Source organism: Spodoptera frugiperda, chromosome 26, assembly GCF_023101765.2.
Source record: "Spodoptera frugiperda isolate SF20-4 chromosome 26, AGI-APGP_CSIRO_Sfru_2.0, whole genome shotgun sequence".
NCBI classification, from domain to species: Eukaryota; Metazoa; Arthropoda; class Insecta; order Lepidoptera; family Noctuidae; genus Spodoptera; species Spodoptera frugiperda.
In genome coordinates, this window is record NC_064237.1 from 10,179,226 (window position 1) to 10,204,626 (window position 25,401).

Genomic DNA, 25,401 nt, shown 5'->3' on the forward strand with positions numbered 1-25,401 from the left:
CCCCAAAAGGCATTATCCCCAAAGGCCGGCAACGCACTTGCAACGCCTCTGGTGTTTCGTGTGTCCATTGGTGCTGGCGACTGCTTGTCATCAGCTGATCCGCCTGCTCTTTTACCGGCTTATACCATAAATGATATAGGTCTGATAATAAAAATCCTAATCTTATGATATAACAGTATATTTTACAAAGTTAAGTTTTGTATTTTATTAAATAATTACTTGTCCTTATTATTAATTTTTACTCATGAAGTCTTAACACTGGTTTGTTATTAAAAGTAATTTCTTCGAATCCGGCAAAAGGTGTGGAATAAGAGTCGAAGTATCTTCTAACTGGCCTGTCTCCTTTATTCATCAGCCTCACAAGAGATTCCAACAACTCCATTTGGTCTATAGTTCTCTGGCTGTAACAAAATAAAAATATTATAGTCAATTATATGTTTTGTTAAACTCAAAAGGATTTAGGAAACAAAGTGCTTACAGAAACGTAATAATGGTTGTGTCATTTCGTTATGATATTTTGCTGGAGCGCATTCAATTAACAGTCTAAAATGTCACTCTGTAAAGGATCTATACCTTCTGATTATTTTTATTAGCAAGTTGGATTACGGTAGTACGCGTTACCACCTATTAGTATTACTACTGTTCTGAGAAACAAAACATATCATCTCGCTTTAACTTTAACGTGCAGACGTTCCAAATTTACCAACGTATGACATTATAGTGTCTTTAGTATATGAAAATGAGGTCACCATTCCTTATAATATTAGGTATCAAAACATAATTTATACATCAAAGTACTTTGAATATTTCAACTCTTAATTCAATAAATCAATCGCTACTTAAATACGTAAATCAATCAACCTTTTAAATTTAACCGAAATGCATAAGAATGGGTCACGAATAAATCAGGGATTCTCTGAATTCCTTTGGGGATAATGAAATCACGAATGACATGGTACATTTGCCTTGATTCCGCGTTTACAGAGTAAAATTGGTGAATCAACTTGATTTTCTTTCTTTTTTTTTCTACGCGACCGAATTTGGGAATTTGAACCGTATTAAAACGGTGAGCAATGTCAATTTGTACTGTGTGTTGGTTTTACGGAATAATGTACTTAGTTTGGTTTGTGAAGAGTTGGAGACGAATCTAAACTTTATTTGTAGTACGATAAGGTCTTGTTGAAAAATTGTTGGACACCTATCCTATGTACTACTTGTACTAGAATCTTGTTCTTTGATTTTAAGCATCGGGTTGAAATTCACTTTTATAACCACTACTTATACTAACAGAGCAGTATATAAGAAGTCTTGTTATCCGTTTACGCTACAAATTATCCACAGCTCCATTTTCACACATGGTATATTTTTATTACTTACAAAATGTGTCAAACTTTCCTAAATGAAATTAAAAGTTGGCCGGTAGTTTGCTTTTGTCGCCCGTAAAAAAAAGCAAAATTATTAAAAAGTTTTAATTGCCAATCCGGTGTCTGCTATGTTAAACGGCTGGCACTTACCTCACAAACGTGTGTGTTCATACATTTTGCGTGGATTAATGCATATTTAATTCTACACCGACATGATATGTGACTGTTCCTTTTAGAATGGGGTTCAAACAAATATAGGACTAAAAATGTGTAACTTTAGGTCGCTATTTGTTTGTTACAATGCTGGTTTCTTGACTATTATCCATTGCTAAGGGCTAAAACTACTTGACTGTTTGTTTCACAAGATTAAAGCTTTTCTTTTAATTTTGTATCTAAACAAACTAAAAATTACTATATCTTTTAAATATGATCTACAGTTTGCTTTGATTAGAAAATCAAGAATTATTCTGTGTATTATGTATAGCTTTCTATTACCGACGATTTTAAATGAGATATCGGTTCAAACTTCGGTCTAGTATTAATTAAGTGTTGGTTTCACAAGATTAAAGATTTCCTTTCAATTTTGTATCTAAACAAATAAACCAAAAATTACTAAAATGTTATGTTATCTACCTATGTTATACCTTTTAAAAATACAATACATACGTACCTTATCGTCACAAGATCCATTTCATCAAAAAACACGATCGAATCATTTTGATGTTGGGCTTCTACATTTAACATCTGCATTCCAATCTGAAAGTAAAAATTGCCATTTACAACATAAGTCCAGGTTAATGTAGGTAAATGTAGTATAGAACACCTAACAAAAAGTAAGTCGTATAAAGTCACACAGTTACTTCAAACTTCATTTGTTTTGAATTTTCAGTAACATTATTTGGACCCATGGGTCAACATACTAAATGGCATTTATATTATAGTGCCAATTAAAAAAAAATACAACAATAAATACTTGATTTCAAAAACAATGTTCTAGTTTAAAACTGTGGTCTATATTATATTTTATTTATTTATATAAACTTCATGTACAAATAACAAAGAAATAATTGTACATAAGGACTTAATGCCATTGTCAACCAGTCATCCACAGGGTAATTTATTTTCAATTTGTTTCAGACTAAGAACTAACATTTTAATGCAAAGAAACTGTTTTAATTAGGACTCGTGTTTCGACAGTTTTCAAGTGACAGTTCAAGGAATTTTAAGTCTCATTCCGTTTGAATACGACTTTAAATTACTCTAACCACCAACAATATAACAATGTATCAAATCTAAATATGTATCAAATCTTCATTCAAGTAAAATGCACTAAACATGAAAACAGTCACCAGTCTAAGAACTTCAAGTAAAACACAGATATCTATTGCGCAAAATAAATCAAGTAAATACGTAAAAGATTTAACAAAACATTTTTTTAATCGATTACAACTTGTTCATAATTAATTTTCTATTTCTCAATAGTGATGATAGGTTAATCTGATCTGAACATAGCGCCTAAGGGACTAATTTTATTATACTACTAGCTTTTGCCCGCGACTTCGTTCGCGTGGAATAGTGACTTCCGGCAAATTTTTGGTTTTAACCACATAGTTCCCATAGCTATAGGCTGATGATGATGATGATGATGATGAGTTCCCGATCTCGCGGGATCTCTTCAAAAATGAGATGTGGAAGATATTCCAGGGAACTCTTTAAAAATCAACATAATGAGCTCTGCGTTTGATTTTAATAGATGTATACTCACTTAGGGCATTGAAAAAATAGTTTAAAAACGGACTTTAACTAAAGAAATATTATAATCTTTCCGAACTTAAGATGAAAACTAAAGAAAGCTACGAATTACGAATTTATAACAATTAAAAAAGAAATTATATTAGAACCTATCCTTTATGCTATAATAACCAAGCTTAAACTAAATAATTTAAAAGAAACGACTTAAATCTAATCTAATAAATTTATAAATTAGACTTACAATTTTATTAAAAAAACTAACTACAGTAACTACTAATAATCGATATCAAACTAAACCTACGTTAAAAAGTTTAACCAGAAAACCAGGAAAACCCAACAAATAAACTTATTAATTGACAAATACAACGAAACCAATTTAGAATATACGAAACAGCAGGACCACTACAGACAAATAATCATACGACTGATAATACACATTTTCTACAATAGTACCGAAGCGCTCGGCCGATACCCAACCAAATAATTGTAACAAAACCATAGCGCAATCTATTTCGATCCCAACGCCATCTATCGATGATAAAGACAACTTGGATTATTTATTTATACTCCGTTCGGGCATTTTCTTTGTACTAAAAGTTTAATTATATTGATATAATTTTTTTCATACCTTTTTACTATTTGTTAACTTTTTTTCGATGAATTAAACCAATAACATGAACCGAAGTCGTGTAACGATCGACATAGAATTATCTATACTCCGTAAGAGCGTTTTCTTTGTACTAAAAGTTGTATTATGTTATATTTTTCATTGCTTTTTACAATTTTGTAAAAACAAATTTCCAATGAATTAAAACAATAACATGAACTGAACAATTGTAATTACACCATTGCGCGATCAACGCCATCTATCTACGGAGTATAGGAACAGCCCGACATTGTTCAATTCCGTACTATAAGTACGAAATTGAACAATAGATGGCGCTGTATGTCCGGAATAAATTTATTTTTTATTTTATTTTTATTTTATTTTATTTTATTTTATTTTATTTTATTTTATTTTATTTTATTTTATTTTATTTTATTTTATTTTATTTTATTTTATTTTATTTTATTTTATTTTATTTTATTTTATTTTATTTTATTTTATTTTATTTTATTTTATTTTATTTTATTTTATTTTATTTTATTTTATTTTATTTTATTTTATTTTATTTTATTTTATTTTATTTTATTTTATTTTATTTTATTTTATTTTATTTTATTTTATTTTATTTCATTTCATTTCATTTTATTTCATTTCATTTAATTTCATCTTATTTTATTTTATTTTATTTCATTTCATTTCATTTCATTTCATTTCATTTCATTTCATTTCATTTCATTTCATTTCATTTCATTTCATTTCATTTCATTTCATTTCATTTCATTTCATTTCATTTCATTTCATTTCATTTCATTTCATTTCATTTCATTTCATTTCATTTCATTTCATTTCATTTCATTTCATTTCATTTCATTTCATTTCATTTCATTTCATTTCATTTCATTTCATTTCATTTCATTTCATTTCATTTCATTTCATTTCATTTCATTTCATTTCATTTCATTTCATTTCATTTCATTTCATTTCATTTTATTTTATTTTATTTTATTTTATTTTATTTTATTTTATTTTATTTTATTTTATTTTATTTTATTTTATTTTATTTTATTTTATTTTTATTTTATTTTTATTTTGTTTTTATTTTTATTTTATTTTTATTTTATTTTTATCTTATTTTTATTTTATTTTTATTTTATTTTTATTTTATTTTTATTTTATTTTTATTTTATTTTTATTTTATTTTTATTTTATTTTTATTTTATTTTTATTTTATTTTTATTTTATTTTTATTTTATTTTATTTTATTTTATTTTATTTTATTTTATTTTATTTTATTTTATTTTATTTCATTTTATTTTATTTTATTTTATTTTATTTTATTTTATTTTATTTTATTTTATTTTATTTTATTTTATTTTATTTTATTTTATTTTATTTTATTTTATTTTATTTTTATTTTATTTTTATTTTTATTTTATTTTTATTTTATTTTTATTTTTATTTTATTTTATTTTATTTTATTTTATTTTTATTTTATTTTTATTTTATTTTTATTTTATTTTTATTTTATTTTTATTTTATTTTTATTTTATTTTTATTTTATTTTTATTTTATTTTTATTTTATTTTTATTTTATTTTATTTTTATTTTATTTTTTGATTTTTGAAATAAAAATATATCTATGTCCTTTCTAAGGTTCTAAACTATATCTGTACCAAAGGACATCAACCACTTTGTATGGCGTTTGGGCTTGAACATGAACATGAAAATATTGTACTATTTTTTACTTTATTGAGCGGCTTACAGTACAAAGAAAACGTATAGATAAGAAACTTTGTATCAAATTAATAATTAAACATAATATATGAAAAAACTTCAACACTTTAAAATAAATCGTTTATTTGTGAAACTATTCATTTTCATAATGTTAACAAAACATTTTCTAGAAACTGAGCTGGTGGAGTTACATTTTCATGCCTTGCCCAACTTAAATACCATATCACAGACATGATATGAGCGCAGCAACCACTTACACTTACTTACTTAATGACTTACCACTTGTGGTGCGATCCCTTGCAGTATAACTCGCTGCACTTCCACAAGATTAACATTGTGTCTTCTCCTGTGAGTGATTTCAGTTCCACAAATGACACAATATATAGATTCACTAGGCAAAATCGGAAAGTCCAAGTTTACGGGGTCGTCGTCATGTAAAGCGGCTTCGTTGCCAGGGTTAACGTTTGAGCGGGTACCAAAATAATAAAAAGTGAGTCCAAGAGTGAGCCGGGGTCATCGGATAGAAAATCACCAGAATCCATTTTGAATAGCACAGTCGTCAAAAATAGCCAAAATCGAAATAATATTCACAATATAATACGAAAAAGAACTGTCACAAAACTGTTGTCATGGTAGTGTCACCAATAATAACAATAATCAATTACAAAACTGTTTTTATTCTTATTTAATATTATTTATATTTACACTCCCGAATAGAAATCAAAATTCATTAAATATTATTATTAAATTATTTGTGAACTTCTTTTTTCTCAATACAGCTGTTCAAAACTCTAGCCCATTTTGGTTGATGTCCTTTCAACCAAATCCGTCAAATAGTTGCGGAGATTAATGGTATAAGCATAGAATGTTCGACGTGATTCTTTAATTTGACATAACTTTTTTATTTATGAACCGATTGACATGAAACAAACACTAAATGTAAATTTAAGCATCCCACAATATATTCGTGAAAACCGCATCCAACTCGGATCAGCTGTTTCTGAGATTAGCGCGCACAGACGAACAGACAAACAGACAAACAGACAAACAGACAAACAGACAAACAGACAAACAGACAAAAAAAAAGTTAATTACATTTTTGGGTTCGACATCGACATAACAATAACCCCTGCTATTTTTTTTATTTTTATTTTCAATGTACAGACAGCACTTTTCTACGATTTTATTATATGTATAGATAATAGGATAAATAATTTTACCATAACAAGAGTAATAGCACTTTGAGCTACACGTAATACTTTGTTCCTCATTTTTTTCATGAACTTTGTAAACAAAACGTTTCCTTTCTCTTTTATAACTCACATTTTATGTGCACTTCATTTTCTTTGAAAACTACATATTATATTGCGTCTACGGTTTTATAGTTCATTGGCAGTAAAAAAGTTATTATTTGTTACAGAACTTATTACCGCTTTATAAACATTTTATTTGTATTATTACAGGTACCAATTTAACTATGATTTTATTGGATAGAGATTTAATTATGTATACACGAACTATATTTACATTTTGCTTTGATTAGAAAATCAAGAATTATTCTGTGTATTATGTATAGCTTTCTATTACCGACGATTTTAGTATTAATTTCGGGTCTAGTATTAATTAAGTGTTGGTAAATTCTCGACAAGCACAAGAGTGGGAATTTGTAATGAACATTTTTTTTAATTCAATTAAATGAATAATTGTCATATATAGTAAAAAAGTATATTCGGTAGGTATGTACGTACATGAAGCAAGTACAAAGAGAAAATGCCAAAATTTGATTGTGCTCTGTGAAAAACAAATAGGCCCTGCCCAATGATATTATAAGCAAAAAGGTGTAGATAGGTTATAAGCGCTCAGAAAGTGGCACATTAAAATGTGGACAATTGGCAACGTGTTTGTAGTATGGGAGCAGTCCCATACTATGTTTGAAAATAGAGAGATGCGTGGCTTGTAACGTCTGGCGCTCCCTGTAAAGTGCCATGAATTATGTTAAAGGGAAATTCGTTATGACATCTCCTTTTTGTATTTGCTTCATGGGTACGTACACCTCTACAGACTCTCATTAACGAAACACGCGATATTCTTTTAAATATCATTACTGAAGACACAAATTGTACTATTAAGTCCTTAGTGGTTCGAACGAAATTATTTGAGAGAACGAAATTGTAACCTAGAGTTCACAAACAAAAGAGAGTAAGTAATTAAACTCGGTTCGTTTGTAAGGTTATTGAACCTTTTGTCTGTGCTTTTACGCTTTGTGAACTAATAGACGAGGTTTCTAAAAAATTGCTTCTTTGGTCTTTTGGTAAGGCGCTAGTGTTCAGTGTTTATGGTTCTATTGCTGCTCTTTTGAACGAGGATATTACATGGAACTTGTCATTTAGCTGACAAACAGTGAGTGTTCTTTTCAATGTCCATTCTGTCTAGCTCTTCAAGAGATAGAAGGCTAAAAAATAAAAATAGGATAAGCAAAAAGGTGTAGATAGATTTTAAACGCTCAGAAAGTGGCATATTAGAATATGGACAATTGGCAACGTGTTTGTAGTATGGGACTGCATGTTAAAATAAATAAAGGTTACAAGGAAATTTTACATTGTAATCTATCAATATATTATGTAAAGCGAGTGAGAAATAAAAAGTACCAGATGTGTTATTCCAGAGCATAATCTACCTCTGTTCCAAATTTCCTCTCGATCCTATCAGCCGGTTTGACATGAAGTAGTCACAAACAAACATACAAACTTTCACATTTATTATATTACTAGGATAAACATAACCAAAATCATTTCATAACTCCTTCCTATTTCTTTTGATCACGAACGAACAAAAAGCACCTGAAATGAGCTGAGCAAAGAATACTGAATCCGCGGGAATTGAGCGTCACCCTAAAACGTGATGACAGTTTTATCCGAAGGATCGGTGCATCTACGAAAACGAGGGTGGACTATAGACATTTCAACACATACAAACATAGCTATAGGTAGCTAAGGAAAATGTAAATAGTACCGAGCATATGGTGTTTTATGGGATTTGGTTTCATAACCAAATATGTTATTCATGTAATTGAAAATCAAATGTGGTGAACAATAATAGATTGTTATGAACAAAAGGATAAGAATTATAAGAGACAATTAAAATAAAATAAGGTTGTTCAGTAATAAAAAACCATATTAAAAAAAGCTAGTAATTATACAAACCCTTTGAACGAGATAGTCGGTAGTGTAAAACGTGATAAATACTAAAAACTGGGACTAGCGATAAACGATCATTTTGAAATCCATCAAGCAAACGTTTCTCGCAGTGGAGCAGTATTTTAACCGCAAAAAAATAGTATTCCCTTTTTTAAAAAATCATTTTCTATTTTTTCGCAGCATTTCATAGGATCCTAGACGGCGGGATTTCATAATGCGTTGCATTTTCTGTACGGAGCGAGGGTCATTAAAATCTGCTGGAGCGAGATAATGATAATTAGTGATGTGCTGCATTGGAAATGGTAGTCGACTGAATCGACTAATCGATTTAGCAGCTTGATTTACACCATAGATAAGCTTGCATGCATCGCAATTTCATTTTCGATTAAACTTATGCTTTTGTCTTTTCGTTTTAAGGCGGGTTTTTGACGCGTAATCTTGTTTATTATCAGATTTTATAGGTATTGTGCATAGTTTTAATAAGCAGTTTAGTTTAGTGGTTCAATTTGTTTCAGCGACGATACTGTTTTAACTTTTGTTTCATTTTAAAAGTTAAACGTGTTCTTGTAACCACATATAGAATGAGGGATAAATACATACTTATAATAGTCCATTGTAAAACATACCATACTTAAATTATAACAGGATTAAAAATGGTATAAAATTGACATAATACCAACACGAGGATAAAATTCACATAGCAACTAAAATGTACTAAATAATCGATACAAAAACACAATCGACTAAACACATCGAATAACATAAACGTCACATCCCTAACAGTAATGATCACGACCGCAGACGTTCTCTGTGTAATTGATATATAACGAATTTTAAATTATAATGGCGATGGCGGTGTGAAACCTTCCACGCCATTTCATCTTACAGCCACAAATTACGTGCTTATCATAACGAAGGGCCATTCAAATGTTTTATCGATATAAGGAAAGTGTAATTGAATAGAAATATTTTGTTTAGGTATATTCTTTGTTACTCTAAGAGATCAACTGAGGTGAGGTTTGTTATGACAAACCTCACCTCAGTTGATCTCTTATATGTAAAGTCCTTTATATCGACACCAGCAATTTATACTACGCTAACTCGAAATTTGGAAAAATCTTTTTTTATGCCAAGTTGCTTAAAATGTGTGTTTACATACGTCATAAAAAAATTGAGAAGAAATATGCAAAAATAAGAAAGTTACAAATCTTATAAAACGCTAAGTAAAGGTACTTTTTGAAATCACTCGATTTATATTACGCCAACTATTATTAGCGGAGTGTGCGCGCGGATCACTTTGGTCAAAGTCCGTGCAACACTGCACTAACTCATAGTTAGCGTAGTTTAGTGCGTTCGTGTGTATACTTGTTCGTTTGTAAAATGAACGACTTAGCGACTTTTACATAGTAAATACTCATGTGTTAACGTATTAATTAGTTTATTAATGGTACGTTGACTATTATTTTTGTAAGTAAGTACATGTTCTTTATAAAATATTGAAATATGCATCAGATGATTGATCATGCACTACGACGTCCCGTACTACACTACGCTAACATAAGTTAGACGTGTATAAGATGTATTTTTTTTTTGATGAATTACGTTTATATACGGCTAACTTGCGCTAAATCAAAAAATAGAAATAATTAAGGAAATATAAATATGAGATATTACAATGAATAAATTAAATATTAAGCATACCAAATTTCAAAAAAGTATCTTAATTAATGTAAAAGTTATCACGTTTTTCCCTTTAAACGCCTCTACTGTAAAGTACGCTTTTTGAGTTAGCGCAGTATAAATTGCTGGTGTCGATATGTAAAGGAGAGAGATTTTTTCTATTTAGCTATAACTAAATCAGTATGTAGGTTCATTCATACAGATGGGACCCAGTAGGGCTGATGCTTCATTCGGGGCTCTGACTCGAAAAGCAGGAGTAGGAACGGGGTAGTTTTTAGTCAGTAAATTTTGACACTCACTCTCGCCTCGCCCAAGGCGGGAGAAGTCATTGGATGATTTTTCGCCCTGAAAAAAAAAGGTTCATACATTTATTTATCTACATATTTTAAGGTTTACAATGTGAAAAAGTAATTTATTTTTAAATCTTCATTACACTTTTAATAGTTAATACCAAACTATATTATCAAAATACCGAGTAAATAGTACCCAGAGCAATGCATTTGATTCTCCCCCGGCATCCATCAAAACTTTAACTAAGAGCAACGTTTCCAAAGTTTGTCAGTTCTGAAGTGTTTCCTAAATGCGCACAATCACATTTATCAAATAAGATGTATGTGCCCCAAACACAGGTATGACAGTAAAAACTTGTACGGTACTCGAGTGAAATTGATTTGTGACTACACTCATCTCCAACTTTGTAATGATAGCGACTTAACTGTAGTTAGTTACTCAAACAGTTAGACTACAAATTATAATTGACTTTGGTCTTCGAAAGATTATAATTGAATTGGGTAGATGACAAATTGATTTTTGTTTTAATGTCCATCTTGTAGATTGTTTTAAAATATTAGATATGTATTTTTATTTTCTTACGGAAACAAATACTTTCGGAGATACATCAATTTGTAATATCGCGTGACGTCACTTCTAGGTATATTTTATGCGTAGATTAACGTATTTGCTCCAAATTTTGGTTCGTTTTGTCTAAGTATTGTTGTCTTAAATTTCAAAATAAAAAAATACGTATCTAATATTTTACTAAATAGATTTTTAATTTTCGGTCGGCATCATTCCTATAGTCGAAGCTTTTTGAATTGTGATTATATTTAGCTACTTTTCTGAATGCCACACAATGAAATCAAAAAGAGAATTTCGCATCACTAGTGTCAGTTACAGTGCAGTGACAAAAATATCCTATACGATTTCAAATAAACAACTTCAAAGGCAAAATTGTTACGATAAATTCCACAAAAAACTATTCTTTGTTATTTAGTTTTTTCCGGGAGCGAGTTCAATAGAGATTTATGTTGCCAAACTCACCTGCAATATAGGAAAAATCCTATTGTGAACTTTTTTAAATATCAAATATCTCTTCATTCACCGTAACCATACCAATATTTTATCATAGGTACCGAAAATTTATTCAGAAGGAAAATCTTCATAATCGGATATCGTCCATTATTGACATTCTGTGCTCGCACCCTGAATACAGGATGGCCGTTTTTTGATTCCGTCCGTTGCAAAAATCATTACCATTATAATTCGACCGTCAATTTTTACAAAGTATTTATAAATTAATGATTGTTATTTGCACCTGCTAAATAAATAAACATAAAATTTCGCGTCATTTGAATGGTGAATACGCGTATGAATTATATTACTGATTTTGAAATCCAAATTCAATAATATCATTATTTAAAATGTATGTGCGTGTCATGTCATGTATTATTGCAGAGAAGATAGTGGCCACAGATAGATGCCGTTCTTAGTTTCTAACTCAGCATTGAATTTAATAGTACCATTAGGATAAATCTGAGAAAAGATCTTTACTGTTAGATAAGCTGCACCGTTGCATTTTATGAATTCTCTTTATCAAATATATGAAATTTATGTTTCTCGTTTTATTAAGTTAGATAAAAGGTCTTGAATTCGTTATATTTTTCTGTGCAAAGGCTCTACTTCGATTGAACCACTGTGAATGGCAGGCCAAATGCCTCGACTTTATTCAATTACTGACTGTCAAAGGAAAAAGCTACTGTTCTCTGCAGCTTATATCCATTTTGCTTTTGTTTTAAAACAGTGGACAGGGTTATGAAGCTCAAAAATGTTTGTTGGTATTGGAAAAAGGCTCCCTTTCATCCGATTTCAAGTATTATATAACACTGGCTTCTGCACGCGTCTCGTGTTCTCGTCGGATAAAGAGTAGCGTATGTTCTATTTCAGACCATAATCTAATCCTGTTCCAAATTTCATCCCGATCACTTCAGCCGTTCAGACGTGATTGAGTAACAAACGTACACACAAACTTTTGCATTTATAAGTAAGAAAAAGTAAGATAGGAAGATGACGTTTCATTTCAGTTCAAGTGGCATACATAAATGTATTATTATATAATAATATATTGTACATATTTTTTTATCCTTATTAATTTGTCTCATGAAATAAAGTTGCCTTTTGTTTTACGCCAAAATTATATCACTAGAAGAATTTATAACTCAGAACCTTAATGCTAAATGCCAACGCCTACTTCACTACCCGAGCAAATGTTAGTTTAGCAAAATGAATAAAGACAAAGTAACGTCAATAGAGTCTAGTTTTGCTCGTACTTTAGCAGCATAATAAATTAAATAATAATCTTAATCTGGAAGTACTAAACTCTGCTCGTTTATTTTTAAGCTAAGCCTACTTAGCCTAATCTTATCCTATAGTTAATTTATCATACTTTTCCACTTCAAGGTTGTTGACGGTAACAGTGATTTATTAGATGGAAAGATTATTTCAGATGCTTGTATCCAAGAATTGTGCTCATTGATATTGATCATTCTCAAGGTCAATGTTTCTATAATAAAGATTAAACTATTTGCTTATAAACTTTCAGCTTAATGTTGATTGACTATATCTTAATACCATTGGTATTTTTGTACACACTATAATAATTAAGACTATCATCACCATCATCATCATTAACAGCCAGAAGACATTCATTGCTAGACAAAGACCTCCCCTTAGTCTTCCACGCCGTATGGCAGCTGACCACCTACACACAATGGCTCCCCACGACTCTGGACGTCGATCCACCTAGCGGGAGGTCTGCCCACGCTTCATGTTCCAGTTCGTGTTCTCCACTCGATCACTTTCCTGGCCCATTCTTCGAGCGATGTGGCCTGCTTATTTTCAGGCTGCAGATTTTGCGAGCTATTTCGGTAACTAGTTCTTTGGCAAATTATCACTATTGCTAATATTTAACATTGATTGGTTTCATTTTATTTCACGTACAATGAAATATCACATGCTAAGCAAAGTCTCGAATTAAATCTTACCACAATAAAAATAAAAATATAACTTAGTAATACCTCTCAATAGCAATAAACCACAAACGACCTGAACGTTTGAAAAATGAAAACTACAATAGTGCAGCCCAAACCGGAAATTAAATCTCCATACACAACAATAGGTTTTGCTTACCTGCCACTGAGGTGAAATACTGAATTTTATCAGTCACCAACGATTGTATATTGTTGCTTTGCTTAATGTTATATATTTACAACTAGCCTCTGCCAGCTGCTTCGCCCGCATTTTCATTTTATCCCAAGGGTTGGTTCCCAAGTCAGCTCATAACCTAATACCAAATTTCATGAATCGTGATCCGTCCGTCAGCACAAACTTTTACATGTATAATATTTATACAGTAAGATGCTGTGATTAATGCTAATTCTTCTTCAAACTGGCCTTATTCGTAGTGGTTTGCTTTTCCATGATCCACTTTCAGTAACAAAAATAAAATCAAAGTAATCTAAATCACTGATCGCTAATGATCTAATAAGTACAAGCAAGCAATATATTCTGCAAGATGACAGGATAATAATCATTATCGTAACAATCAAAATTAACTTTCAAATTATCAATTATTCACAGCCAATTTACGCCTTCAAATACAATAATATCAACATGAAAATTTTAACACAATAACGAACAAGTTGCACGAGACGATAAAAAAATCATCGTGACACGAAATTGCTTCTAACAAGAATGACCCGTCGGCTGTCGGCTGTCGGCTCGCTCATTTGTCAAGGGTGACGCGACGAAATAAATATGTCGTATCGTATGGCTGGAAGCGAGTTTTGTTGTAATGGACTTAATGATTACATGGGCATGATCATGACAGCAGAAGGGCAAGCCAGAAACTGCCCCACTGCCCCCGTTGGGGGAACAAATATCTTACTTCTTTTTCCTTCTTTTAATTGGATGTCAAACACGCAGTCCATCTGATAGGAAAACGACAGATATCAGAATGTTCTTATATATAACTGTCTCGTGTCTCATGGCCATGTAATTATAGCAACGCCCACATTCTTCAAATCAGGATATAATAATGTTTGACGTTCTCAGATGTATGTGGGTGGTATTATTACTTTAGAGTTAGCAAATGTCTTCGCAAAAGAGATGTATTACTCTTCACTTTGCGTAATTTGTTTCTGGGTTAGATTTTCCAAATCACTTTATTTATGATATACTTTCTTCTTTATCTTCCAGTTATGTTGTTAGGAAACATTATTAGGTAAATGGCAAGTGACTTTAGACATAAACAACAGTTGTGCTACAATATTTAGATACCACTACAGACTATAAACTTGGACTTGCAAATGGAAATTGAATTGAATTGGCAGCAAAAAAATGTTTCCGCCCGGGATCGAACCGGGGACCTTGTGCGTGTAAAGCACACGTGATAACCACTACACTACGGAAACTTGATAGGCAGAGTTCTAATTTACTTTCAAAGTCAGAACCTAGAAATGTAATAACCACTTTAAATGCGTCAACGTTCCCTTATTTCTTAAATATCTTTAACTATAAATCAAAATGATATAGATGACCAAAAAGGTCATTTAATAACAAAGAAAGTACTTGCCCACACAAAACGAATGGCCCACGAAACAACATGTTTGTAATCTACTGCAAGTTTGCAACCAATTTCAATTGATAATAATTATAATTTACGAGCCAATATATCAGTATGGCGTATAATCGATGAATTATCTTTATGAATACCAATATTCTGTTATTAATAATTCATGCGATTACATGCTAGGTCTGTTACGAAATTAATGACATTTCATATTGTTTTCGAGGGCAGAGTGGCTTCTGTTTCCATCATACATTACATTCCTTTTTTTGAATACTCTCCGAATAGGTAGCTGAAAGCATAAATCATTTGTAAGTTTTATAGAGTTACACAACACACACACAACAAGAAGGGGTGGGCAGAGATGCACATTACCTAGTATACGGCAGTCGCACTTACCACCAACGAGTTGAAATTTTCGAAAAATCAAAACCGAACTCAACCATTTTGCAGTTATAGAGTTACTTTACATTTGAAGTAAAGGTTATTTAGGTGATCGTCTATTAGTTTTCTTAATAGTAATAATTAGATAAGAATAATACAATAATTTTGGTGAATTATAAGCATTCAAGAAAAATAATCAAAAACAAAATATACTAGACAATTTCTACTGCTGGTACGAAAATCTTGTAACTAATTTCAATAGATATCTATCTTACCTAATAAAAAAATGTTTCCGCCCGGGATCGAACCGGGGACCTTGTGCGTGTGAAGCACACGTGATAACCGCTACACTACGGAAACTTGATACTGGTCCACGCAATTTGTCATTCGCCATTTAAATTAGTAGGAACCACTTTCACTTCCAATGTACAAAATGCCTCGAGGCACTAAATACAAGTACGTAGTATTAGCTAACAAGAATGCGTACCATTGAATGTCAGTAGGTTTATTATTTGCCCATAAAAATATCAACAGTGGACGGTCATGTATGGCTATTGTGATGATGATGAGGAAGACCTAATAATGGCTACAATTACAAAGCTTAAGTCTTTGACTGTACAATAGAAAACTGTTGAAGGCAAATCCTCCGCTAACGTCGGTCACCGGTGACTCCCGTGGCGTTTAAAGTGTTAAAATTGTTCTACATTTACTGCAAATGGCGAATGACAAATTGCGTGGACTAGTATCTAGTTTCCGTAGTGTAGCGGTTATCACGTGTGCTTCACACGCACAAGGTCCCCGGTTCGATCCCGGGCGGAAACAGTTTTGCTTATGTTTTTTCTCCAGGCACTCCATAAGCTTTCTACCATTTTCACTTAACCAATTATACGTAACCAAGCACTTTTCTTATGTCTACTGGCTTTCATATTTTCTTTTGAACTTATTTTTACATTATATGTATAGCGCCAAAGCATTTAAGTATTTTTGTAATGCTAAATCTATGGTTTAACTAAAAGCTTTTTTTAAGGGGGTAAAATCATCCAATGACTTTTCTCTCCATGGGCGAGGCGAGAAGAAGTGTCTACTACTGACTAAAAACCACCCGTTCCTACTCCTGCTTTACGAGCCGGAGCCCCGGTAAACCCGCTAGGTAATCCGTGGCTCCGGATTAACTAAATGCTGTTCCACATTATCGCTTTATGAATCAAGTTTCCGTAGTGTAGTGGTTATCACGTGTGCTTTACACGCACAAGGCCCCCGGTTCGATCCCGGGCGGAAACAGTGGTTTTTAGTCAGTTATTTTTATTATTACGTCTGGCAAGTGCAATGGTAGCAAACCTTTTATTGGTTTATTAGTCCCATGGCATAGCTGTGAACTGCAAGGACTATTGATCTTATAGACAGGATAAAGTTTTATCATTAGTATATTATACTTATTTTATATACCAACTAGCTACTCCGGCGCGGTTTCACCCGCTCAACTCGGCTCCTATGGGTCGTAGCGTGATGTTTTATAGTCCTGACCTTTATATAATCTCTATATAATACTAATCAATTGTTGACACGTTAGTCTCACTAAAACTCGACATTAGCTGGATCTATTTAAATAATATTGAATTTAGCTAGACTTGAATTTATTTATGGAAGTCCAGGAAAGGCTTAAAAGGTAAGAACTAAATGTTTGAAGCAGCACGACGCTGCTGGGTCAGCTAGTAGTATATATAACAATTATAAGCTTTACAAAGACGTAACCAGTCGCAGTAATACTGTATTTTAAAGCGCTCCAGTTTGCATGCAATGCCTATGTACGAAGTGAAAGCTCAAAGCTGTTCTACTTAGTTCAATACTGCGACAAAATTAGACAAGTCAGTATCAAGTTTCCGTAGTGTAGCGGTTATCACGTGTGCTTCACACGCACAAGGTCCCCGGTTCGATCCCGGGCGGAAACATTTTGTTTTACTATCACTTTAAATAATAAACCTGACATCAAAAAATTTTCAAGTTCGCCATGGATGCACTGAATCAAGCACTTTAAGTGATTTATTTCTAATATTGTCAAACTAACTTACTTATCAATTATCAAAACTAATCAAACATCTCATTTGTGTCATTTTCCTTAACATCACACTCTTGTAACTTATATACTCGTAATTAAGTCATCGATATGACCCAAGCAAGAGCATTAATTCCCTACATCACTCATATTGACAATTATAATGCAGAAGACATTAATAAGGTGGAAATATCTTCTATAGAGTCCATCAGTATTTTTGTATTATCTTACATATTTATTTTGATTTACTGATTTTGGATTTTTTAACTTGTGGAACCACTAAACTGATATTGTTTCCTATGCCATAAGTGTGTTTGTTATAATTATATACGTGGCCTAGTACAAAGTGAACCTGTGATACGGGCCACCAGCCGTGCCAACCTTCGAGTTTATTAGTCGTTGGTTTGGAATAAGTTAAGTAATATGAACTAACTGCCGTACTCAGTCAATTAATGGTTATTTAAACTATTCCTTAGTAACGATTTTGTACTGAAAACTATTGCTAAGGACTGGGTTAAGTAACCATTAAATGACTCTGATTATGGCAGTTAATGTTTAAAACGATGTGAAAAACAATACTTGATATAAAATTGCTATAGAATAAATGAATCTACAAAAAAAATGTTTCCGCCCGGGATCGAACCGGGGACCTTGTGCGTGTGAAGCACACGTGATAACCGCTACACTACGGAAACTTGGTACATGGAGCTCTAATTTAGTTGCAATATTGGACAAAGTAGAGCAGCTTTCACTCGACCTTGAATACGGCAAATGTAAGGCTTACTGGTGCACTAGTATTATTATGAGCAATCACATGTAGCTGTTGAATTTAAATGAATAGAATAATATCTTTGTAAACTACATCATCATCTTCATCAATATATAAGCTACAAGACGTAGGTACACTGTACACTATGGATGCATTAAAGTGATTTAATCTGAATTGGATTTGACGTCCACTGCTGAACATAGGCCTCACCTTCCAGATCAGGTAGGTTGGAAACGATCTGTATCCAGCAGCTGCCTAAAATTATTGTTAGGTTCATAGATTGTAGGTGCAACTATTTAGTCATATAGCGCAAAAAAAAATTCTATGGTCCTAAAATAAAAACATAACTAGTCAAAATCCGTATAAAAATATAAAAATACTGGTCAAAATTGGAGTAAGCTAAACATAGAGGCCATTATTTTGAATTTGTAAAATTCAAATAGATTTTTTACAATGAATGCACAGCAAAGTTTTAAAAATTTAATCCCGTACGGTATTTATTAAAAGGACAAAACAAACTTTTATTTATTTCACTGTATCATACAATGCAAACCCAAAACATTGTGCAATGAACTAAATAGTTTAATGGAAAATATGTTTTAGAACCAAAACACAGGGTCTAAATTAAAGTTTTAGCATTTTTTTCGAATTCCTGTTAATCAGAGCTGACTGCTATTTATTTAAATTCAATGGGCTCCACCTGACTGCCGTTACCCCAGTTTTATGTTTATTGTAGTCCTGCCCATTCACGATTCTTTCGATCCTAGCTTGCTTTAGTTTGAATTCAAATGACTTTTTCGGCTCACTCATTTTCTCTATTTTTCCATTTTCCACTCACATTCGTTGGTCAGTGCTAAACAATTTATTATTTTGATTCTGCTTTTTTGTTATTGTTTGTTCCTATTTCAGAGCAAGTTATACAATTTGTTTATAGTTTTCGTGGGATTCTTTTTTATTTTTATTTTTAAACGTTGCACTAAGTTTTTCCCCGGTAACATGAGTGCGTTTATACCCAGTTAAGTTGGCACCCAGACCGGATTTGAACCCACTACACGTTACTTGGTACACGGTTGCTCAGCCACTGCGCCAAAAGTGCAGTCAAATCAAAGAATCAAGATGTGGCTGTTATCTTCTGTCTAATCATTCTTTAAAATTGTCTGTCATAAATACCTTTTCATGGAATTTCCAAGAACAACAAAAATTACCAAAATAGGCTCAGCAGCTACTCGATTTTTTGCTATACAATGAACTATAAACTAGGCAAAATCAGACATTCAAAACATTCAATTTTGATACAATGACAATAAACAAAAACACGACAAACTGCTTCTACACGAACAAACAAACAAGCAGCAAGTTTGTATAGATTGAAAGGAGAAAACAACTTTCGTATTCTAGAGTTAGATTTTGCAGGCAAATAGTACAATAGCAGGCTTTATCTCCCCAAGACCTTAACCCAACGAAGCTGGCTCGGATAAAGTAGTTCAGTGTTTAAATTGAAATGTATTTCGTTCCTTGGAGAAAGGTTTCTTCTGTACTCCATAATATTGAAGCGTATTGAGTTGTTATTGATTATTGCAGTGATTTTGTGGGTTTTGATGGTTGAGGATGTTGTGATAAAGATCGTGATAATGTTATGTTCGTCTTTTCTAACCAAATGTATATATGTTAAGTGTGGGAGAGCCATGTTTCGGCATGAATGGGCCGGCTCGACCGGAGTGATACCACGGCCTCACAGAAAATCGACGTAAAAAAACATTTGCGTTGTGTTTCGTTGTATAAGTGAGGTTACCGGAGGCCCAATTACTCTCCAAATCCCCGATTCCCCACAGCCCTTAAATTCCTAACCCCCAAAAGGCGCGCAACGCACTTGTAACGCTTCTGTTGTTTCGGGTGTCCATGGGCGGCGGCGATTACTTACATAAGCGATGGTAAAGATGGTAAGTATATTTTTTATGGTATAGTAAATGTACTGTCTTATACCATCAAAATGTATATAAAGTCAGTGTATTGTATTATTATTGTATGTGCACACTGTAATATTATAATTGGGATTCTGTAGAAAACTATGAATAATTTTATTTCATGTTAATTACTCCTATTCAAAAATAAATAATGACAGGTAACGTAGAATTGATGAAAAATCTACTCAACCAGAAATTGGTTGGCACAATGCTACTAACCTACACAAAAACACATCAATTTCCGAGTTTCTTAGAAAACCATAGAACAGTAGCTCTATACTCCTTCCAATATGTTCTCTGACACAAGTAATAGCAATTACTGTGCTAATGATTCACTCAATCAATATAAGCGAGCGAACTAATCCATGTAATGCCAAGCATCTTATCAAAGCAAGTTCGGTCTAATCTAACAAAGGAGGCTTACCCCACAGTCGCACAAGGGCGCTCCTCTGTTTGGACCACGGAAATCTAAATAATCTCATAGAAGTGCTATTGAAGGGATTAAACCGTATTACAAATTTATTATCAGCCATTAATTTTGTTAATTTTGAGTTTAATGATGAAGATTAGACAACAATGATGTTGAGAGTGAAGGTTGGATTGTCATAAAGTAAAAGTGATGCTAACTTTCGAATACAGTTTATAAACGTTGATCAGATAGATTTACAACTGATTCTAAACTAGTTAATCACTAGCATTGTTTAAAAATCTTAACCTTTTAAGTAGCAAAGCAAGTAACAAAATAGTGACTGCATGCTTTTGAAAAAACTAAGGGGCTAACAGATATGGGAAACTGTTATATGATTATTTCAATTCAGTGTGAAGTAAACCATTATAACGAGTATAATAGAAATGATTTTTATCTCCTAAAATTATTATCTCCTGATTTTTATCTTTAAATCCTCTCCTCAAGTCTTCGCTCTACGCATGCACCATCTATAAAATTTAATTCATTTGAATTTCTATGTTTTCGGCCAAGATATCGATCATACGCCTATGCACAGAACAATGAAGTTTTGGGAAAACCACGGATTGTTATATTAATTTTGGTTTTGTCAGGCCTACTCTTGTAGGGGTTTTAGGAAGTACCTAAACTTGATTAGGTCGTGTATTATAAAGGGTCAGTCCCAAGAGAGAATTTCTGAGTATAATCAAATATCTTTGTTTGTGTTGTGTGCTTGATATTTAGGCCACATACCTACTTAAATGTAACTCGTAAGTAATATGTATTTTATTAACTTCTTTCAACTTTTATAGTATGAGTATTCTCCCCACTGACCGTGGCTTTATACGCAAAACAGAAGTAAAGTTAATGGTCCATAACCATCTCTTGGGTCCCATCTATCTCTGTACTTAAAGGTTTTGACGTAAAAACCTAACAAACTTTATTATTTTAGCATTTATGACGTAATATTTGTTAAAAACACACAAGCCACAATGCCAAATAGAACTTCCTATGTATTTAATGTATTTTTATTAAAACAGTCTTTGCAATTTATAATTAGCAGATTTTAGACGTCTGTGGTTAGAGAAGAGAATAATATAGAAGTCATGTCCCCAAGCTTAAGGCAACTGTTACAGGTCAGACGGCTTTAGGGAGGTTCTTGTATCCCCTCCCAGACTGTGTAGCATTTAGCTAAACACGAATACCTCCAGTGAGCAAATCTAGAGCATAATGCCGTGATACTTAGTCCGACTCAGGATACTATAGTGCTTAAATGTCTGACATGTGACCAACTATGTGACAAGGTAGCTATATCATTAGAGTATATAGACAAAGGATTTTATACAATAATGTAAATTGTCGTAAGTACCTAAGTTCTTCAAGAAATTACTAAGAATTCAATTAACTTCCTAACAATTCAATTAAAAAATCTTTCCGATTATTAGAATAAAAGAAATCCAATACACCGGAGCGCGAAGCCTAACAATTCTTTAGACTCAACAATCCTTCGTCAATACAAAATAATCTTTAAGACACTCCGATTGAAATGTAAAGTTTTCAACAAAAAATATATTGTAATCAATTTGAAGAGCTTTCGTAGTTAGCGAAGCCTTATTTCTTTGTCTACAAAATTCCATCTGATTCATGAAGACGACCGACTGAGACAAGTAAGAGATTAGACCTTTAATTTATTACCTAAGAACGTTGGGACAGACTCGGAAGGAGGAAGTTTCATTGTGTTCAAATTACACTGACATGGAATTCTTGAGTGGTACGAATTTAGCCGCAAGGGGATTTTAATAGAATTCAAGTTTGTTTGCGAAGAAACAATGTCTTCATTTTTGTCAAGCACTTTGAATGTCGCGTTGGTTTTTTGTTTGATTGTCCTTGCTAAGCCCGCGGTTAACGCTCCGAGATCTGTATAGCAATTTAAATGTGAATATATTTTATTATATCTTCATATTATATGAACGTATTAAATGATATTATATAAAATCTATTAATAAAGCCTAGAATTAGGAAATATGGATGTCAGTCAGATTGCTACTAAAAGTAACGAGTACACAAATAATCTGGGGGCACGGCAGTGCCCCCGCCAAGTCGAGCAAAAAAAAAGCGGCACGGCCGTACCATCCTTTTCTCGAAGCAATTCGGGCCTTTTTCGACCCCCTATAATTCGGTTGTGGATAAAGCAAGAAACCTGAATCTTCAGTAACTAATCCGGCATTGTATAAACACAGAATATTTAAAATTTCAGTCAATTTGAACCAGTAGTTTAAGAATGACAACTTGTTAAAGTTTCTAAATTTTGTCACTCACTGACTCACCGATCATCGAGTTTGCCAATATGTGGTTTAGTGTCTTAATCATGACTTAAATATTTTGTAATTTCGGTCCAGCAACTGCTCAATAACTCCCATATAAATATATGGGATTACAAAGTTATTTATGCAGTTGGTGGTTGGTGGTGGTTATAAATTTAATAGGTGTGTGGCATATACTTGATAGCCCATGTATTATTACTTGTAAAATGGTCGCCAATGATTGGTTTTGTAGCCATAAAACATATCCATAGCCTCCTTACGAAAGAATGACTGACAAGCAAAATATCATGACAGACAAGATGCATACGTGAGCCCTCACTTGTGTCGAAACCTAACCTTTAAGTTTGCTTAAAGATCCCATAAGACCTTTATTTTACCGTCAGATCCATGTAATACCAAGTCGGTTAATATAGTGTCTACTTGGTATAGTTTCTTCTTCTCAGTCGACCTGATACCTCTTGCGAAATTTTATTACATGTAGGTTAGGTTTTTTGAAGGTAATTATAATTATAATATTACTTCAATCTATGTCTAGTCTGGTGCTCGCGTCACTTGATGTATGATCCTCCTCCAAGTGCCCCTATCCTCGTGCGGTCTTTATAGCTTGAGGAACTGTCATGCCGGTGAGGACTTGGTATTACATGGATCTCACAACTTTTTACAGCATCTAGCCAACAGATTGGTGAATGACCGCGAGGTCTTTTACCATTAACCTGACCCACAAACACTAGCTTCTCCGGATTGGCAGGGTTTCTATGGTAATAGGTTTACTATACTTGTTTAGATCTCTGGGCTTCAGTTGTATTAAAATCTTTTAGTGAAACAAACATGACATTTGTAACCAACAAAAATCAATAGCGTCAAATTCTAAAACATCGAATAAACCGCAAAGATTTAAAATTCACCAGAATCTTTTAAGATACGGAAAAGGAAAAAACTACGTGCCAAGCTTTAGGTGTCAAGCAGTGCCCGTAATTGAATACCCCACATCACATTTACATTTATTAGGAATCCAGAGGTCAGGCGGTGAACAAACACTAGAATGTGCTAAGGAATGGAGGAATACGGACGAAAATAACGATCGGGGAATAAAATTGATTCTTCTTTGAAGTGCAACGGGCTTAGAGAAGGTAAATAGAGCTTTGCAAATGTCAATAAATAAAGCTTATTTTTGCTTGCACCTCAAAAACAAAAATAATAAAAAGTTATTCAGCCATCATAAAGGTATTACTGGATTATTATTAATAAAACTTCTATGAAACAACCAATGCAAGAAAATTTTATTTTGTTATACAATTTCCCCATTCATAATTACTATGTTCTTAGTCAAATTTTACATAAGCTCAGTACCTACCAGAAAAAGGATTTGTAAAAAGCCAAGAGAAACAAACAAATATATTGCTAAAAGGACAACTGGGAGCGTGGAGCGACTCAAGCGAAGTGGAGCGAAGCACTTACATACATCTGCTTGAGTAGAATTTGATTGTGAATTAAACAACCACTACCCACAACCCAGCTCTATCCCAATCCTCTAATCTTAACAAAGCGTCACTTTAGACACGAGTTCTTACTGTAAAGAAAATAGGGAAGTATTTATTTTGGTACTAAGTACTAAGACTGCATTGTTATAACATGTGTGAGTAAGGATCACTGCTGAAAAAGGAGATTTGGCCTAATTTTTAAATCAGATAAAGTATTGCAATTTGTGTTTTTAAACTAACATGGTCACTAGTAATATCATTAGAACTTAAAACGGGATATTTACTACGTTTTTAATAAAAACGAACAAGAAAGAGGGTAGACCGATTTGTCTACTTACTCTTATATAAACATCCTCCCGCGCATAATCAATTGCAACAGTGCCGAAATATCGGAAACTCACAAAAACCAATAAACATGGTATCTAAATGTCCCCCTTTTTAGGTTCTAAAGTATTGCAGGTTACAGCGGTTTTTTTGATTATTGGAATACTGGAAAGTAAAAAATCTGGCGTGCGGCAATAGACTTTTTGTTTATATCACCACTTTTGTGAAACATACCAATTACTATTTTCTGTTTCGCTATAGTCACTGCGTCGTGTTTCGCGGAAAACTGCTCATGAATATGAGCCTCTAGCATGGCTTGAAACAAGTCGAGTTTCTCGTCAAACAATTACGTGAATAAGCTGAAAAACATAAAATACAATAAACTTCTTGTTGGGGATAATAATATAGCTAAAATTTGTG

The 25,401-nt window shown here is 32.5% G+C and overlaps 1 protein-coding gene and 6 non-coding genes across 7 annotated transcripts; 3 read left to right on the plus strand and 4 right to left on the minus strand.

Moving 5' to 3' along the window:
- Nucleotides 1-200: 200 nt before the first annotated feature.
- On the minus strand, nucleotides 201-6,844 carry LOC118264489 (uncharacterized). Its single transcript, XM_050704779.1, has 3 exons — nucleotides 6,678-6,844; nucleotides 2,035-2,120; nucleotides 201-401 (listed from the first exon to the last, which is right to left on the minus strand). Exons 1-3 carry the CDS (start codon nucleotides 6,735-6,737, stop codon nucleotides 239-241), a joined length of 309 nt encoding a protein of 102 aa, XP_050560736.1. The 5' UTR covers nucleotides 6,738-6,844; the 3' UTR covers nucleotides 201-238.
- An 8,165-nt stretch (nucleotides 6,845-15,009) lies between these two features.
- Nucleotides 15,010-15,082, minus strand: Trnav-uac (transfer RNA valine (anticodon UAC)). Its single transcript has one exon. It is a non-coding gene; the product is annotated as a tRNA-Val (tRNA).
- Nucleotides 15,083-15,908: 826 nt separating this feature from the next.
- Nucleotides 15,909-15,981, minus strand: Trnav-cac (transfer RNA valine (anticodon CAC)). The gene has a single exon. It is a non-coding gene; the product is annotated as a tRNA-Val (tRNA).
- Nucleotides 15,982-16,370: 389 nt separating this feature from the next.
- On the plus strand, nucleotides 16,371-16,443 carry Trnav-cac (transfer RNA valine (anticodon CAC)). The gene has a single exon. It is a non-coding gene; the product is annotated as a tRNA-Val (tRNA).
- A 386-nt stretch (nucleotides 16,444-16,829) lies between these two features.
- On the plus strand, nucleotides 16,830-16,902 carry Trnav-uac (transfer RNA valine (anticodon UAC)). The gene has a single exon. It is a non-coding gene; the product is annotated as a tRNA-Val (tRNA).
- Nucleotides 16,903-17,497: 595 nt separating this feature from the next.
- Nucleotides 17,498-17,570, plus strand: Trnav-cac (transfer RNA valine (anticodon CAC)). The gene has a single exon. It is a non-coding gene; the product is annotated as a tRNA-Val (tRNA).
- A 726-nt stretch (nucleotides 17,571-18,296) lies between these two features.
- On the minus strand, nucleotides 18,297-18,369 carry Trnav-cac (transfer RNA valine (anticodon CAC)). Its single transcript has one exon. It is a non-coding gene; the product is annotated as a tRNA-Val (tRNA).
- Nucleotides 18,370-25,401: the final 7,032 nt, after the last annotated feature.